The sequence below is a fragment of the Rousettus aegyptiacus genome, unplaced genomic scaffold (genome assembly GCF_014176215.1).
Source record: "Rousettus aegyptiacus isolate mRouAeg1 unplaced genomic scaffold, mRouAeg1.p scaffold_m13_p_13, whole genome shotgun sequence".
Lineage (NCBI taxonomy): Eukaryota > Metazoa > Chordata > Mammalia > Chiroptera > Pteropodidae > Rousettus > Rousettus aegyptiacus.
The window spans coordinates 68201517-68220469 of NW_023416288.1; the positions used below are offsets into that span (position 1 = coordinate 68201517).

Genomic DNA, 18953 nt, shown 5'->3' on the forward strand with positions numbered 1-18953 from the left:
CAATTTTTTCTTCATTTGTTCATTCAGTTAGGGAGCTGGGGGACACAGCAGTGATAAGACATGACTGTGCTCTCAGTAGCTTGTATGGTCCAGTGGAAGTAGGCCCAGTGATAAGAGTTTTTTCCGTTAGGTATTAGTCTTGTTAGAATGCTTAGAAATGTCGTGACAGTTATTTAATTAGTTTACTATATACACCCCACTGAGTTGAAGGAGGAACGCTGGTTGTGGACCTAATCTGTTTGCCTTTTCTTTTGATTTTAGGAGTTATTTAATGAAAAGTGCCATAGATTGAAAAATCGAAGATGAGGGTAGCAGGTAAGAGAATTCAGTAGAAATAATTTTGTTTTTTGTGTAACCTGTTCATTTAGTGATGACTATAGGAGAGGGTAAATAATCTTTTCTATATTGAGTTCAAAGCTGAAATATAACAAACTAAATCATTATTTAGCCTCTACTTTTTAATATAGTTGGCAAATCACAAATTGGTTATTTAGTGAATGTTACATAAGTGTTTGGGGGCACTTTTGTTGAAGTTATGCTAAATAATTTAAGTTGTGGTTTCGAAGTTTATATTCTCATCCATTAAGCTTATTTGCCTAATGATACACATATAATGTCTATATAAAGAATCATTTAATAACGTAGGAGAGCTGATTTTTGTTTTTCCTAAGTTCTAGCTTGTTGAGGAAATGAGCTGTAAAGTTTAAAAGCTTAAATTTTTCCTATGTATATACATAAAACTAGAGTATTGAAGGATTCAACAAAATGTATTTTTTGCATAAATGACTGTGTATTTGCTAGTTCAGGTTCAGTCTGCCTAAGTGAGGTCAGGTGTAGGAACATCTATCTGTTCCTTAGGCAGCGTAGTGAGGAATTTGAAAAACATCACTTGCTATTGATAGTATTAAGGTAGTTATCCTTAAACATTATAAAAAGGCAGATCCATACTAACTGGAAGGGCTGATGACCTCTTCCTACCTATAGTAAAAATAAGTGTGATCCCTCCACTCCCCTTTCCTCCAGCACAGCACAGGCCCTAGAGGATATGCGCTCTTTACATAGAAACTTCTGCTAAGTGTGTGTCCAACATAGGAGATAACTTGTAATTTCTCAAAATCAAAGTAGTCTTTCTTTAATTATCATCTTCTCACCAGCAAACAAAGTATCTTCCTGTGGGAGAATCTCTTAGAAGTACCTATAGTCAGGGCGGGTAGCAATAAGTCTCCTTGATTCAGCCATAGTTATGTAGAATCGGGTGCCGGTGATTGAACATGATTATTAAGTACAGATGACTGAGGGGCGTTCGCAAATGCTTTTGTAGAAATTTTAAAATCTGGATCTCTTGGTCATGAGCTTATAAAAAAAATTCTTTTTTGAGTAGCTGTACAGTTATTTAGGAATAATCCCAGAAACCAAGAGCTTATTTGTGGTTTATGAAAACATGTTATAATGTCTTAAAAAAAAAAAAAAAAAGATCTTTGAATATAGCAAGACTATTTGTGATTACATATTTCTAGATGATTTTTAAAGTACATTATTTAATTAAGCATGATTATTTAAAATAGTTTCTCTTTCTCATATAATTCTATATTCATTCTAGTTGAAATGAACTTTTTTATCTAGTCCATTTCTCTGATTCTGACAATACCAACGTTAATTGATGTAATTATTCACTGAGCGCTTACATGTTTGGCACTGTTCCTACTGTAGATCTTCAGGGAATTGCTTTTAATGAATGAATAAGGAAGATTAGCTATTACTTTATTGCTTTTAAACTAATTCTTTCTAATTAAAAGAAATATCCTGGTTGCTTTGAAATATCCTTACAGTCATTATCCTTACAGTGAGGCAGCAAATGAGAAAAGTAGGGAAACACTCAGATTAGTGTGGTTTGTGGCTGGAAGAAAGAGGGAATCTTGTGGAAAGTTAGGGATGAGAACCTTGTGGAATGGGCACCCCGCCCCTCCCCCCCCTCCCCCCCCAAAGTCCAGAACTGGATGATGATCAGCTCTGGGGCAGATGCTGTGTAACACATGTTCTGGAATGCTGCCTTACGGAGGCTCTGCTGGTCTTCACCTGCCTTCTCCTCTCAGGGACCACCTGCTTGTTCTGCTACCAGTTAGTTTCTCCTCCTCCAGCTTTTCTTTCTCTTAGAGCGTTTGTGTCTTTCTGGTTCTCCTGACGGTCCCCTGTAAGTGAATGGATCTTGGTTTAAGACTCAGTTCTGCCACTGACCAGTTATGTGAACGTAGACATGCGATCTAAAATCTTAGCCTTGTTTTTCTTGTAAAATGAAAATAACATCTCGAAAAGCTGCGTGAGTGGTATTATGTTTATAAAGTATTTGGGTCTACAGTAGGCACTAAGTAAACGGTGTACGTGAGTATTACATATATGTGTGTGTGATGTATTATATGTATGTATACATGTACATATATATGCTATATATAGCGTGTTTAGTGTAGGCTCAGGCTTAGTTTGGTATTGGATTTAGTCTAGAATTTTTATATATTATAGACTTGGTATTTACTATTTCAATCGTGAACAACAAAGTTTTTGTATATCTGCTTTACGGGATAGAGAAAGGTTATCTCTAGTTGCATCTGCCCACAATTCCCAACAATGAAATGTTAAGACTATCTGTCATCTGATATGTAATCTCTAGGCCCTTGTTCTAAAATGATCAAGAAGAAATATGACAACAGTTACCATTCATCTATGTAGCAGACACTTGTCGAGGGTATTGCTATGTACCAGGCACTCTGCCAGATGCTGTATGGGAAAGGTTTCAAAGCCTCATGGAATTTTCCTGTCTTAAGAAGCACAATTTTTAGAGAAGAGAAGATAGAAAATGAAGGGGGTGGGGGTGATTAGTTTAGATTTAGGCTTCTTCATTGCCACTTCATTTCTATATTTATAGAATGAATGTTTCTCAACAGAAACAAACAGAACATTTCTTAGTTAGAACAGAAATGTCATCAGCCTTTCTGGGCATCGTCCGTTCATTCCCTAAGAATGTAGTCCTAATTTCTTTAAGTTTATGAAATTAGCAGAGGTATAGTGCTTTTTGCACTCTTCTTTATCCAGTAAGTTGAGTTTTAGCAATATTTTTGGAGAACGTAGTAATTTGGTGTTAGAACAGAGTATTGTACAAAGCACTGGGCTGGGTCATGATCCTTGGATTCTGGTCCTTGTGCTGCCATTAAATTATCTGTGCTCTCGGGCACTTGTCTCACTCACCTCTGGGCCTTTGTTTCCTTAAGGATAATGAGGTGACTGTTGATCTTGTCCACCCTTTTTATATCAATATAAATTAAGCTTTTGGTAAGAGAGAGTAATGGGAATTGGACAGAGAAATACTCATATTTTTTCCGAATAACGTAATATGATGTCTCTGAAATCCTAAGGCTGAGAGGAAGAAGTTTCTTTCTTGTTAGTTTCTCTTTCCTTTTCTTTCTTGCACTTTTTCTCTCTTGGATCTGTTTAGCTGTGGAGAAAAGGGACAAATGATGATTCGTATTGAGGAGTAAATTAGTTAATAGCAGTGCTATTTGTAAGGCATGCAAAAGTGGTTAAAGATATAAAAGTATGAAAGACTGAGCATCTTTCTTCACGGAGCTTATCTTACAACCACATTATGAAGCATATGTGATGGGTGCCAAGTAAAGCCCTCCAGCAGTGGAGAAGAACTGTCTTAAACTAGGCGTCAAGTATGAGGGGGAATACCTCGTTGTTCACCATAACAGAAGTGCTCGTAAAGCTCCAAGAGGTAGGTTGGCTGGCGACAGGACCTTTTTCACTTGAGAACTCCTTGCTTAGTGGACATTCCGCTGTTGCCCTCGCATCTCCATTCTGGTCCGGTGTTTTGATATCATCCCCGTCTGGTGCTGTTGCCCTTTATATTTGAAAAGGATTAGGAATGGGCCATCTAACATACTTGGTGAAGTCTTTTGTGTAGTCAGCCAGCAGTAGATGGCAGGTAATTTTTTTGCAGTTCTTTGTCTAGATTTCTAGACAATCTGATAGCTCTTTGATCAGGATAATCCCTTATGTTGATGGATATTTGGTAGTATTTTTGTTGTAACAAATTAGATTAAGCACCAATAGATAAAAGTAAATATTTATTCGTCTTAAAAGTTATTTTTTATAAACTTACAATTTTCATTGAAATGCTATGGAAGTCCTAGGGGCTCATAAGCTCATTCTGAATTATTTCTGCCCTTTATCTAGGTGCTGCGAAGTTGGTGGTAGCTGTAGCAGTATTTTTACTGACATTTTATGTTATTTCTCAAGTATTCGAAATAAAAATGGATGCGAGTTTAGGAAATCTATTTGGTAAGTTTTATTCTTTTCCTCTTTCTTAGGTCTTAAGTTCAGTGTGATTGTCTTTAAATTTTACCACTTGTCAACATTGAGTCACTCTGCTGTTTAGTCTGTCTAAAAAAGAAAGTGTAATTATACCAGTAAGTATGATTCATTAGAATGTTTTAAAATGCACAATAGAAAGTCTTAAAATTAATTCAGTATAAAGCATAAATCTTCTATTCAACATTTCGAATATATTTAATGGAGTCTTATTTTATACATGCTTAGAGTCATTAATCATGGCATTCTAAATGGACATTCTAGAAGATATCACACTCTGTTTGAATTGGCTGCTAGAAAACTTGGAACCAAACCTGGCCCTCAATTAGCAAGTGGTCAGGGTCCTGATAATGTATTTTAAATACCAGCCATAAAAATCCATCTTGCCTTCTTACCTTTATTTTCCTTCTGCTGACATTTTTTATTTATTTAATGTTATGTTGTAAACATACCATTTGTAAGCTTTCTTAACTCAGTTTTAACAAAATATTTACCCTAATAAAAAAAATAACATTTGATATGTTCATATAAGCTTTGACTGTTGTTTAAGTAGGTGTTAAAAAATTATGCACGAAAGATGAGACTATGAAATCGGTAAAACAGTATTTTGACCTAGTAGGCAGAAATGAGATAAAACAACTTTTAGATCCCTGCAATAGTGAGCTTTGCTTACTATACATTAATATCTGAAAGGGCTTCTCAAGACGTAATTCACTCACAGCTGGTTTCAAGACTCCCTTAAGCCAGTGCTTCTCAAACTTTAATGTCAAAAGAATCTCCAGGTAATCTTGGTAAATGCAGATTTTGATTCAGTGTCTGTCATGGAGCCTGGGAGTCTGCATTTCTGACAAGCTCCCAGATGATGCTGAGGTCCCTGTTCATGGACCACATACCGAGAATGCTTTAGACAGTGCTGACGTGTAGTCATCAATTTCTGTATAAACATTTTCAGATGCCTTGACAGTCCCCAATAATAGCAATCCACTGATCTTGCTCCTTTCTACCTGCTGGAGCTCTCTCACATTAACAACATCCCAAATAGTTACAAACTGTAATCATACTTCTTCAGTCTGTCTTTTTAGAAGTTTTCATCTTATCAGATTATGCAGTACTTCCTTTCAGTCATTCCTCTGAATGTGCTAGTCATTCGCCCGAACCGTCTGTTTTTCAGCTCCCATCTTAAACTGAAGTATCCAGGATCCAGCATAGAGTAGTTATTGCAAAGTATGGGGAGACTTGACTTTACTTCTTCAGCATACTGTATTTCTATTATGATGACAAAGGGACCAGCCTGGTGGACTTTGAGAGTGCAACTGGTTTCATATGAGTTATGAGGCCCAATAACAATGAAGGCACTGAGGACTTCTTCAGTGTTGCTTTGGAAACAACACATGTAGCTAATTCTTCTAAGAAAAGCTGATGGTAAAGGAAGAAGATTATGGGGTGGTAGCTTGAGACAGAAGCAAGTCAAACTTTTTTTTTTTTTTTTTTAAGTAATGGAGAGACTGTCACTTGTCTATAGGCATTGGACAAAGAGTCAGTGAATTATAAATCTGTGGGAACATATTGAACAGACAAGAAAAGGAGGATCCTTGAGAGAAGGGAAGCAATGAACGATTGGTCCAAATTGAACTTTGGGGAAAGGCTTTGTTTTCAGAGAAGAAGATGGTGAAGCCAGAGTTTGCCCTAGTCTGGCTCTTCATCTCTAGTCTGGGCTGCATCTAAAAGTATCACAGGGATGTTGCTATGTCTGTTTCTCATCTTTGATATCTGCCTGTCTCACCATTGCCAAAGCGATTAAAACTCTTCTCATTACTGGAGAGTAAAATCTGTACTCCCTACTTAGGATGACGCCCAAACCCCCAACCTGCCTCTGCATTTCTCACCTGTTCTTGGCCCTCCCTACCCTGTGCTTCACACTGGCTGTGCCAATCTGCATGCGATCTACGGATGCAAATCTTGTCCTTTCATACCTCAGCCTTGGCTCATGCTGATTCCTCACCCTGCACATCTTTCTCATCTCACCTTTGTCTGTTAATCCTCTTAGTTTCTCAAAACTGCAAAAATGCCTCCTCTTGAGAGAAATTGTATTTGATCCTCCCTCTTTCCCTATTAGAATGCATTACTCTCTTTTCTGAGCTGTTTATTCGAATGCATAATACCTATATCTCATTTGGCACTGATTTTATTCTGCCTTAAACTCTAGAGTTTCTTTTCTTTTATTCTTTTTCACGTATCTGTCTCACCGGAGAATGAATCTTGGGGTCAAGGGTATCTTGGTCCTTCACCAGCATCTGGCACTAGGCCCTGCAGGTAGTAAATGCTGACTGAATGGAAAATTAAAAATGTAGGGAATTGAGGATTAGGGTTTTTAGGTGAGGAGGAAGAGTATTTCCAAAGTGGGATTTATTTAAAGCTGTGTTGGTTGAAAAGCCGCTGGTTATCAGCTATGAATACTGAGCTACTTTAACTGAGATAGTTGTCTGTCTCCTTCATTTTGATTTTTCCAATGTTAAGAGCCTGCAAGGTTTTACTGTGAGTGTTTTAGCTGTTTGATAAGGCATTCGTAGGGCAGATGGTTTATTTTGTTGTCATAATTGAAGTTGTATGGTAAAGCTACAAAATCTTATTGGATTCCAATCTATTAAACTGGTGAAAATTAAATTTGTATGTTTATATTTTCATTCTCATTTCAGAGTTATTGAGCAAAGATGGCGATATGGTTTCTTTGCTGTTTGTTTTGCATCTAACTTAATTTACCAAAGGGTAATGACTTTAACTGGATACAAGTATTGTTTCTATAATCAGCATAGGTTAGGGGACCATGAGATTAACTGTAGTTCTTTTGGCGGATAATATTTCTATTTTTTTCAACTTGTTGGTATAATAACTTACTTGATAGTTTTTATGAATTTAGATTCAGGTTAATTATGTAGTACTGTTTTAGAAAAATAAACGAACTTATTCCTAGAAAAGAAGAATGAAAAATATTTGCCTGCTGGTAGTGGCCGAAATGAACAAAATAGATTCATTGCGATGTTTTAAAAACAATTTTTACCAAAACTTTTTATTTCGAGATAATTGTAGATTCATGTGCATTTGTAAGAAACAATGCAGAGATTCTATATATCCTTTCCTCAGTTTCTCACATTGATAATGTCTTATAAAACTACAGACAGTGTCACAACCAGGATATCAACATGAATACTATCTACCAGTCTTGGTTATGATTGTGATTTAACATAGTGTTAGTTTTCAGCATGGGTACTTAACAACCAATAAATGTTCTGAACACAGTCCAAATTATTTTTGCTTCTATTGCTGCAGTAAATACTTAATGTTCTGTTGAGTTCATTTCTTTTTACCCTTTCACATTTAAACCACTGAAATAGTATATGCACAAATTACTTCACATTATTAAAAATGAAAGTACAAAATAGTTCTGTCCGATTTCTTTAGCTTAATTTGTTGGAAGACAGTCACTGATGAAACCAAATCAGAAATGTTTATTATTGTTCCCTGAAGTCAAAATTTGGGTGTATTTGAAAGACATTAAGAATTAAAGCCATAACGGTAGTTTGAGGAATAAAAGTTGTGGAATAGGCAGGATTTTGTGTTTGTGTGTTGTGTCCATACACTGCGTATGGAAGACATTTTGTTTTATTTATGAAAAATTACCCGTTTGGCCTCTAGGTGTTAAAATTCTCAGAAATGCAGGCCAAGTAGAGGGCTTTCACTTTCACTGAATGTTGGATAAAAGTTAGTTATCTGGAAGGAAAAGACTTTGACAAGACTTTCTTTACCTTTGTTTCACCCCTTACTCATGATTTTATTTTCATAAAACCCTGATGATTAAGAAACTGATTTTCCCAAAATTGTATACCAGTAATTTTTTTGAATTGAGTGACATTTACTTTTTTTACATTTCTTAAGTTTCACAAGCAATCTAATTTGACCATTTTTAGAGGCTCATCCCTGGTTTTTCTTCTACCTCCCTTTCCTCAGCCACACTCTGCTGCTGAGCATTTTTCCCAGCATTAGGCAATTTTTGGTGCCTCTAAGATTCTCCCCTCAGCCTTCTCGTTTTAAATCCTCTCTTTGGATGGCCCCACCCAGTCATTTGCTAATTCTCCAGTTTATAATTGCATCCCAGATCTCATTTATTACTACTGGCCTCTAGACTTTTCCACTTGGATCTTCTGCAAGTATCTTAAAATTAACAAGTCCAACACGGAACTAACTCATCATCCATCCCCTGCTCCCATCTCCTCACTAGATTATCCCAAATGCAGAGATGGTATTTTGTTCATTGGCTCATGTGAATGAATGAATAAATGCTTCCAAAGCCACATGTCTGAGAGACAAATTTGATTCTTCTCTTCCTAGTTACCTCTCCACCTGGTCCATTCCCAAATCCTGTCATGTTGCTTCCTTAGTTGTTCTGAACCTGTCTGCATCTTTCAAACCCACAGTCACTACCATTTTTTACCTGGATTACTGCAGCAGCGTCCTCATCCTTGTGGACTCCTTGTCTCCAGTCTCGAACCCTCTGTTCTCTGCTCTGCAATCAGAAGCTTGTTCTGAAAGCTCCCTATGCTGGCTTCCTCCTCCTAGCAGGAATAGCTGTTTTTGTACATGTGATCACAAGACCTCAGACATTCCCATTTCTGGGTAATGTGATATGAGTTTAAAAGCAAGGATGAGATATGGCTTTGAAAACTAGCTCTGCCAAATTACTAATTATGACTTAGAACAAATCAAATCAACAAACCTCTCTCTGTTCTCAATTTTTTTCTCTTTAAAATGGGGATGCTGATCAACTCAGTAATATAAGCAAAAGTACTTGATAGCGTGCCCAGCATATGTGAATGAGCTACGTTGTTACCCCAATTCTGATCCTGCTGTCTTTCCCTAATCTTGTTGCCATAAGTTAGGTATTCCAGAATTCTTGATCTGAACACCATTCCTTTGTAAGCATCTTAAAGCCTGAGCTCGATGATACATGTTTGCTCAGGACTAAGTGAAATCAAGAAGTCCGGTCTTCATGATGCTGATCACTGGTTGCTTATAATCTCTAGGCTTTATTATTTATAAATTGAGAGCATTGGACCTGATGATCTCTATAATTACTCTTTCCTACTTTTATGATATAATTAAGGAAATTGAAAGAACAAGCCCCAATAATCCCAGCATCCTAATTTACTAACTGATCATTTTTTTTTTTGTTTCCTTAAGGTTTTATCCTTCTCCATGAATATTTTTAGAGCTTACAGATAAAATTAGTTTTCTTCTTTATTCCATGCATTAAACTTCTTTCATGTTCCTACATTACCTTTGTGACTTCAGTGTTACATAATATTCTGAGTCTTCTGTCAAGTTAATGAGACTCCCTTTACTTCGTCGTTTTTCTCTTTTTAACCATTTATATATTTTTTAGCTTAAACTTTCTGTTCTCTAGTTTGAGCACTGCTGGACTTATGTACAGGAAGTTCACAATTATCTAAAATAGTACAGGACTAAAAACTAAGTGACTATTTATAGTCGACCAGCTGGCAAACATTTATGACGCTGCATGCTTATTGGCCAAATCAGGAAATGGCTGTTTATAATACTATTGATGATCTGAATTATAATTTCCTGGGCTAGGATCAGATGTTAGTGCTTTTTAAAAAGCTCTAAGTGTAGATGGTCAGGTTTAAATCTACTGAATTCATGTTCAAATTTGATCAGAAGAGTCTGCTCTTGAACTGATAGATCATAGAACTCTTAGTAATGAATGTCAATTTTTTTTTTATTACACCCAGTACATTTTTATTTTAAAGAAATTAAAGCTCTTCACCACCACCATCCCTCTCGTGTTCTTCCCACCCCCCAAATCTCCTTGCTTAACCACTAAGCTAGGTTTATGTGTAGACTCCACGGCTTTATATGCCTATGTACACAATACCATGGAGCAGCAGCAACTTTTAAACACACTAATAGTTACTAAGAATATCTTTAAAGTAATTTAAAGGGAAGTTTAAAATATCGTATGATATCACTTATGTGTAGAATCTGACAAGAACAAATTCAGAGAAACAAAGTAGAGTGGTGGTTACCAGGGTGTGGGGGGTGGGGGGGGGGAATGGGGAGATGTTACTAAAAGGTACCAACTCCCAGTTATACAATTAACAAGTTTGGGGATCTAATGCACAGCATAATGTTTGTAACTATTAATACAGTATCATATACTCAAATGTTACTAAGAGTTAGATGGTGAATGTTCTCAGCATAAAAAAGAAATGGTAACTGTGATGAGACGGAGGTGGTAGCTAATACTATGGGTGGTAATCATTTTGCAGTTTATAAGTTTATAAATGTATCACATCAACACATTGCGCACCTTAAATTTACATAATGTTATGTGTCAATTAAAATTTGATAAAGCTAGAAAAATAAATAAAAATTTAAAAAATGTAAGTTTGTAGAAATAACTGATTAGGATTTAAATGTATAATAACTAAAAATAAAAACAAAATATAAAGTAAAATAAAATGTTCTATCCATAATAAACTACTATCTTTCATAATTCCTCTACATAATTGTTCATAGTGAACTATGTAGCCTAAAGTTATCGTTTCAGTCTTTCTCTAAGGTGATATTCATGTTTTATTACATACCAAGCAATAATTTGAACACTTTTATTTGTATAGGCTCCTTAGTTCTAAATATGTTTAAAAAGGGAATTCTTGGCAATGGCCTTATTCCTTCTAACAACAATAACTTTTTTTTTCCTTAGCAAGGTCAGCATTGGACACAGCCGCTCGTTGTAAGTATTTCATCTTGATAATTTGCGGATGGTTTATTCTGTTTTATCTTAGGATGTGAGAACCTATATTCAAACAGTGGGGATAATTCATGTTTGCAAAACTGATTCAGAAATTGCTTTTTGAAGTTATAAGGATGCTATTTGATTGGCCAGCCCAATATTATTCATATTTATTCATAATGAATATTTCGTTTCATTATTGTTTTTTATCTTCAGTATTACAAGTACAGAAAGTGTTTAAAAGGAAAATTTCTGGTTAGAATTATTATATAAATAGAAACTCAGTGATGCATTAGGCTTTTTAGCTGGTCCTGAAAGGAACCAATCATTGTGCATTTATGCCCTAAAAGTGGATGGTAACAATTTAAAACCTCTCCCATCCTGAATTAAAAATAAAAGAAACTTAAAAGTAATTAGATAAAATATATTTACTCTTATTGAGATCATATTACTTGATACATTTATAGTAATTATTAGCTCATTTCTTTAGTGGTTTCGTTTTTTGTTTTGAGGTTTTTTGAAACCTTCAGAAAAAAAAAACGTAGTGTGTATTTTAAGATATGTGTAGCTGGGTGATTTACATAATTCCTTCTGTGGTTTGATATTTGAAATAAACTAATTATAGAATCTATTAACATTGTTTTTGTAAAAACATCTATTTTCTTCTCCAAAGCTACAAAACCTCCCAGATACAAATGTGGGATCTCAAAAGCTTGCCCTGAAAAACATTTTGCTTTTAAAATGGCAAGTGGAGCAGCCAACGTGGTGGGCCCCAAAATCTGCCTAGAAGACAATATGTAAGTATTTATTGATTTAAAAGTATAGGTGTCCTATTTAATTATAGCAAATTGAACCTACGTTTAATGGATCTTTTGAAAATCTATTGCGCATGCTTTTACTGAAGCGATTTCAATGATCTTTATACAGTTTCTTCTTCACACATTTAAGGAGTCAAAATTTTTAATTTTCATATTAGGGAGTGACATTAAGAACACAGGATTTATCCAGTTTCAAGGAGAAATGAGGGATTTAGGGATTTCTTTTGAGTGAATATTCTAGATCGCTGCTGTTCCATATGGTAGCCATGGCCACATGTGGCTATTTAATTTTGATTCTTAAATCACAGGAAAAAAGTTAATTCACTTAATTAAAATTAAAAGTTCAGTTCCTCAGTCATACTAGCCACATTTCAGATTGCTCAGTTACTACATGTGACTTGTGCCCACCAAATCGAACAGCACAGCTAGAGTATTCCGTCATTGCAAAAAGTTCCATTTGATAGCACTGCCCTAGACAATGAGCACTTTATCTTACAAACCAACACCTTTCATTTAAAATGTTTGAATGCTGCCTATTGAAGCTTGGAAGAATCCTGTAATAACCTTAAGCCGCTCATGGCACAGAGCTGCTTGCCATGAAGCTTCCTGGTTCCCTATAGAGATGCCCTACAAATTATAGTTTTTAGGTTTTTCTGTTTCCTACCTCAGTGGCAACTATCACTTGTTTGAAGTTGCTGCCTTTGAAGTCACAAGTCCTACTTTTAGTAGGTTGCTTTTAAGCTGCTCTTTTCTAGAAAATTAGATATATGAGTTTATTCAAAATTCATGTAAAGTAATAAATATCCCATTAATTACATAGACTAAAGAGTGGGATAATTTTACAGATAGCGAGGAGGAAACTGGGTTGTTTCTCCCAGCATTTTGTGTGTCTTTTTTTTTTTTTACATAGAAGCTTTTAAATATTTATCGTAGCCCCTTTTTAGTTAGCTATGGGCAGGTACATAGCCTCTTATAATAACACTTCCTGTAAAATTAAAGGCTTGAGCTAGGTGATCTTTACAGTCTCTACTCATTTGCTTTTCCTTCATGCTAATGATACTCACTTTAATCCATTATCTTCTGATTTCTCATTATAATAGACCTGTCTCACTGAATTATGTAATAACACTTGGATTTTAGAATGCTGCTCCCATTTCCATATCTTACTTTGTTTGGCTAGAGAGACTTCAATTTTGATTCTAAATAGTAGAAAGTTCTCCTAGACTGCCTAGCCCATGCTAGATTGTCTTTGGGTATCTCTATCCACTCGAAGCATGTAAGTTTTAATGCAGAGTAGAAATCAAACTCAAAACTAGTAGATTTTCTATTAACAGATTATATAGGTCAAAAATAAAGGAAAGCACATGTAGCAGTAGAATCTGATAAAGTTAAGTCCTGGGCCCAGAGCCAGGGCGTTTGGTTCTGGCATGGTGAGAATGTCATGTAGAATTTGTGTTTCAGTTTCTTTAACCATAAAATCGAGACAGGCTGCCTATTCATCTTCATTTTGGAACTCATCCTGTCATTCTCATGAGAGATAAAATAATTGATAGGATTTTGGAGCGAGGCCTCAGGCCATGAAATCTGGTCCCTGGTAAGGGGCTGGCCAGGCGTCCCCACTGGAGCAGTGCAGGGACCAGTTCGCACTCCAGAACTTCTTCCAGCACCTTCTGTTTCTGTACTGGAAGTTTTTCCAACAAAATGTTTAAAGAAAGAGTCTGAATTTTCTTAGCATCATTCCTTCATTTATTCGAGTAATTTATTGAGCATAGTTCCTGCCGTCATGGAACTTGGGAGGAGTAGGGGGACGATGACAGTTATTTAAGAAGTAAATGCAAATGAATAATTGCAAATCGCAGCACAGACTGCAGAGCAGCAGGGCGTGGCGACTGGTGGAGGTGAGAGAGGAGGAGGTCAGGATGTCCGACGGTAGATCGAATCAGTCAAGGAGCAGTTTCTCCAGCACAGTGATGTTTAGTCTGAGAACTGAAGAATAAGCAGGGAGACAACCAGGTGGAAAGTCAGGGAAGAACACTCTAGACAGAAAGAAGAGCGTGCTCACGGGCCCTAAGATGGGAAAGAGCCGGAGAGAGGTAAACAAGAGCCAGCCCCATAGGAACTTGTAGGCCATAGAGGGGTGAGATATTTTTTTTTTTTCTGAGTGTGTTGAGAAGTAGTTGACAGTTTTCAAACTGGCATGTCGTGATTTCCTTTATATTGGAAAAAAAAAAAATGACCTGCTGCTGTGTAGAAATGATTAGAAAAGTAGATTAGGGAGAGCAGTTGGAAGGCCATGGCCGGTCGTGGCCACAGCTCTTTGAGACCGTCCCTACCCACCCCGTCTCCCCCGCCCCCATTGGCAACAGACTCTTTTTGCATGTACACTCACTAAAATGTGTAAGTAGATACTAAAAATACATAAGTAGACATTTTAATATTTTCCTACATATGTTGAGTACATGCAGCTCACTTTGGAGACCACTAGTCCAGATCAGTGCTTCTCAGCGGGGCCGGGGTTTCTCCCTGGGGGACATTTGTCAAGATCTGGAGACATTTTGGGTTGTCACAGCTGTGGAGGTGCTACTGATAGGCCAGGGATGCTCTTAAGCATCCTACGTGGCACAGGCCAGCCCCTCCCCACAAATTATCAGGCCCATAATATCAGACCAAGTTAGAAAAACCCTAATACAGACAAAAGACCATCATTACAATGAAGGTCATGGTCATGGTTTAAGATAAATTTCATGAATTAGAAATAGAAAATTCTGAGTATAAACATCAGGTTATCACATAACAAAAATTGTAGCTTCTTATTCTTTTTTATTAAGAACCCATGGAATTTACTCATGTTCAAGGTGTAGCTTTTATTTTAGACATAACTCATTTGATTTCAACTTACATGAAATTTACATGAGGAATAGTGCTTCACTGTTTATTACATAATCAATATTTGGTATAGGAATATATAGCAGACTATTTTGAGTTTATTTTTTCTATCAGAGGGCCAATCTTGGTTGTGAGGGCCAATAGGTAAAATCAAGAATATTATGCAGGTACCTATATAATTTAAAATGTAACCATTTAACAATGTAAAAACCATTCTAAAATCATGAGTAGTAAAGTAAAAGGAAAAACCAGCCAAGTGGCTTGATTTGGCCCATGAGCTTAGATATAGTTTGTTAAACCCTGCTATAAACTAATCATTTTAAGAAATAGTAGCTAGAACATAGAGTAGGTATTTGAAATAAAACTATATTCAAAGATGTAGACTCTATAGATTATACGATCATGTGATCATTTTCTTTAGATTTTTACCTGGAAGTGTAGAGTGATGGGGGAGGGGAGAACTTCATATTCATGAAGGATAAAAGAAAATATTTCAACCTGTGTTAGTAAAAGTGACTGTTACACATTTAAAATCAGAGGTTTGTCATTTGCTAGTTAGAGGTTTCCCGATTGAATTCTTTTTCAAAAATTGATAAGCTGCTGCCCTCTTGTGGGGAGTCAGTGTCATAGTGCTACTTTGTTGCCTTTTATTTCTTTGCTCTATAACAGACGGCATACTCTGAGATGATCTCTACTCGGAGGGGCACTGTGACACTTAATAAATGTAACAAGTTAATGACAGCTATTGCCTATTAATATTAATAATGCAGCCTACTTATATATTTCTGAAATGAGCAGAGCAAATGCATTTTGAAGCTTCTCTTGTGTATAGCAGATTTGTTTGGCCCGCCTCTCCGAACTAGTCTTACACACATAAAAAAGTTCTAAACTTTATTACATGTAAATTTGAGAGAATGACAAGTGAAATTTTGAAGGCAGATGCGATCAGAATGGGTAGATAACTGCTTAAATTCTAATAAGCTTTTAAAAATAAAAAAATTATGCTTTTCTGTTTCGTAATATTTTTAATGGATCTTGGAGTAGAATATTTTTTTAACTTTTCATTTTGAAATAATTATAGAAACCACAGGCAGTTGCAAATGGTGCAAAGAGGTCAACATACTCTTCACCCAGTTTTCCCAGTGGTTCTGTCTTATGTAATTATAGTACAATTATCAAAACCAGAAAATCGGCATTGGTCCAGCATGTGCGCTTAGTCTGTGTCATTTTATCACATTTATAGATCCATGTAGCCAACACAGAATTATTTCATCATCACAGAGATCTCTCTTATACTACCTTGTGTCACTTCCACCATCAATGACCCCTGCCAACCACTAATCTGTCATTTCTAGCACTTTGATGTTTTGAGAATGTTATATAAATAGGATTATATAATATGTGACCACTGCGATTAACTTTTTTTCACTCAGGATAATGCTCTTGAAATACTGGTGCATGTTAATAATTTGCCCCTTTTTTAATGCTGAGCAGTATTCTATAGTACGGATGCTCCTCAGTTGCTTTATCCATCACTTATTGTCCTCAACCAAGCAATTTTAGTTGTTCCCAGTTTTTGGCTGTTACCAATAAAGCTGCTATGAATAGTCATGTACAGGTTTTCGTGTGGATGTACATTTTTATTTCTCTGCCATTAAGTGCCCAGGAATTCTGGGTCATGTGGTGTATGCTTAATTCTGTAAAAAACTTCCAGACACTTTCCAGAGTGACTGTACCATTTTACATTCTTGCCAGCATATATGAGAGGTCTGATTTCTCTGTATACTTGTTAGCATTTGCTATTGTCACTATTTTTTTATTTTAGCTTCTAATAGGTATGTAGTGATATTTCAGTTAATTTTCTTTTCCTTGTGGCTAGTGAGGTTGCACATCTATTAATGGTATTTTTGTTTTGTTTTGTTTTATTTTTTGCCACCCACATATCCTCTCCAGTGAAATACCTATTCATGTCTTTTGCCAATTTTCTTCAGATTGTTTTTTTACTGCTAAGTTATGAGGGTTAGAACTACGTTCATTTATCAGTTGCAAACATAGATTAACTACAGATAGGAGTTCTATGAAAATCAGCTGACACATTCTGTGAGAATCAGTTAGATATGTGGAATTTACAATAAAGTATTATAGATTTTATTCGCGAAATTATGTGCTACATATACTTTACTATTACAAAAATTTCTAACAAACTTATGTACCTATACAGGTGTGTATAGATGTATAAATATATGTATATGTGTGTGTCTACATTTACATACTCTGCCAACCTCAAACCAGTTGTTAAACAGTAAACAGTACATGACTGGGAGTATTACTATTACCTTTAGTTTTTAAAAATTTTAAATGAATTTTTTTTTTTTTAATTAAAAGTACCCATAATTTTATTTTCATGATTCTAATTGAACAAACCGAGCTGATCAGCAAGGGTTTCGTAGATGCCTCCCATTTCACAGTATCCTTGTCTTTGTGTAGTGGTCTGCGGATGGATGTTGATCACTTGAGGTGTGACAGCATAAGTGATGTGGTTAGAAGCAGTCATATAAAGGCAGCATCACGTCTGATAATCACCGAGAGCACATTCACAATTAGGTGCACCATTCACGAAAGAGGCCTCCCACACTTTTCTTGCTTTCGGATTATGAGAGATTCGGGGAACATCTTGCTTCTCTCCCACCTCACACTGATGCTGTAGAAAGTGCAGAAGAGGTTGTCAGTTGATCCCTTCAGAATGGTTGTAGAATACGTGCATAATGTCCACATGTATAAAGGATTCTCTAAAACAGTATTTCATAATCTGACCCAGCGCAACAAGAAACAGTCCAGTATTTCGCCCTAATATGTGTTAATATGTATTTCTGTGAAATCTTATTTAAGGACATTGCTTTAAAGTTATTAGACTCTTTTCTCTAACTTAGTAGAGATCTTTTAATCTCCACTGCAGTACTAAATGATTGTACATCCCATATAATATCCTTAACCTTTATTTTTTTTCATGACTATTTCTTTGGTACATGTCTGTGCAACATCTAATTCTACATTTGTCTTGACTTTTTCCCCTTCAGTTTAATGAGTGGTGTAAAGAATAATGTTGGAAGAGGGATCAATGTTGCCTTGGTAAATGGTAAGAATAATTATTTTAGCTCATGGGTATAGTCAGTAGATATTCAAATGCCCTAAAGTAAAATGCACTCTAATAATCAAGAGATCAGGTCAGAAAGAGCAACCGTTGACATTAACCCCTGCCCCGCCCCCAGCCTCCCCTGCTCAACTCCCTCATCCCCATAAAAAGCCAACTATATGTGGAAAGTCCATGTCCGAATATTTATAGTTGCTTTCTTGGAAGCATCCAACTTACAGTGCAGTGTGTGGGGAGCTTCCCATGAGATCGTCAAAATACAACCAATCTAACATTAAATTGATGAATTCTTGCTGCAAATTTTGGAATCCTAACAATGTGAAGATAGATTGACATGAATGAGAGGGTGTAAAATGACAGAGGGCGATGGACTATTGGATGAGGTGGAGGAGAAAAGAAAAGTAAGAATCAATTTTAATTTTTCAGTATTTGTCTACATTCTTCTAGTAAGTTCCTTATAGTAAATACAGTTTTTGAACCCTTAACTTCTTGAGTGTTCTTGCAAAATCAAATCTGAAAATACGAGCCCGCGAAGTGAGACTTAACTTCTCTTTCTGCTGTAATAACCCTGGAAAGCTGCAGAGGGTGGGTAAAAGCACAGCCACACTCCCCAGTCCATAGTAGGAAAATATCTCTTTCACAAGAGGTGAAGTTTTGTGTTTCTACTTTTCTTTATTTTCTTAGGTAAAAGGTTCTATACCTATTTGCCTATTTAATTGATAACCAAAAAAATAGATTTTAGTCTACAGCCATGCTACCCACAACAAGCTGGATCCTGTCTGATCTTGGAAGCTAAGCAGGGTCGGGCCTGGTTTGTACTTGGATGGGAGACGGGAGACCACCTAGGAAGACCAAGTGCTGTAGGCGTAAAAAATAAAAAAAATAAGGAATTGTAAGCTGACAAAGTCCTTGTAATCTGTGAGGT

General features: G+C 36.1%; 1 protein-coding gene across 2 annotated transcripts in view; it reads left to right on the forward strand.

Moving 5' to 3' along the window:
• Positions 1 to 18953, forward strand: part of FAM3C (FAM3 metabolism regulating signaling molecule C) — a 48423-nt gene that overhangs the window by 14111 nt on the left and 15359 nt on the right. For both annotated transcript variants that reach the window (XM_036230986.1, XM_036230987.1), the window contains 5 exons: positions 262 to 315; positions 4231 to 4335; positions 11144 to 11173; positions 11847 to 11970; positions 17955 to 18013. In XM_036230986.1, coding sequence (XP_036086879.1) covers positions 303 to 315; positions 4231 to 4335; positions 11144 to 11173; positions 11847 to 11970; positions 17955 to 18013 — 331 coding nt within the window. In that variant the 5' untranslated portion in view covers positions 262 to 302. The remainder of the gene's footprint in view (positions 1 to 261; positions 316 to 4230; positions 4336 to 11143; positions 11174 to 11846; positions 11971 to 17954; positions 18014 to 18953) is intronic.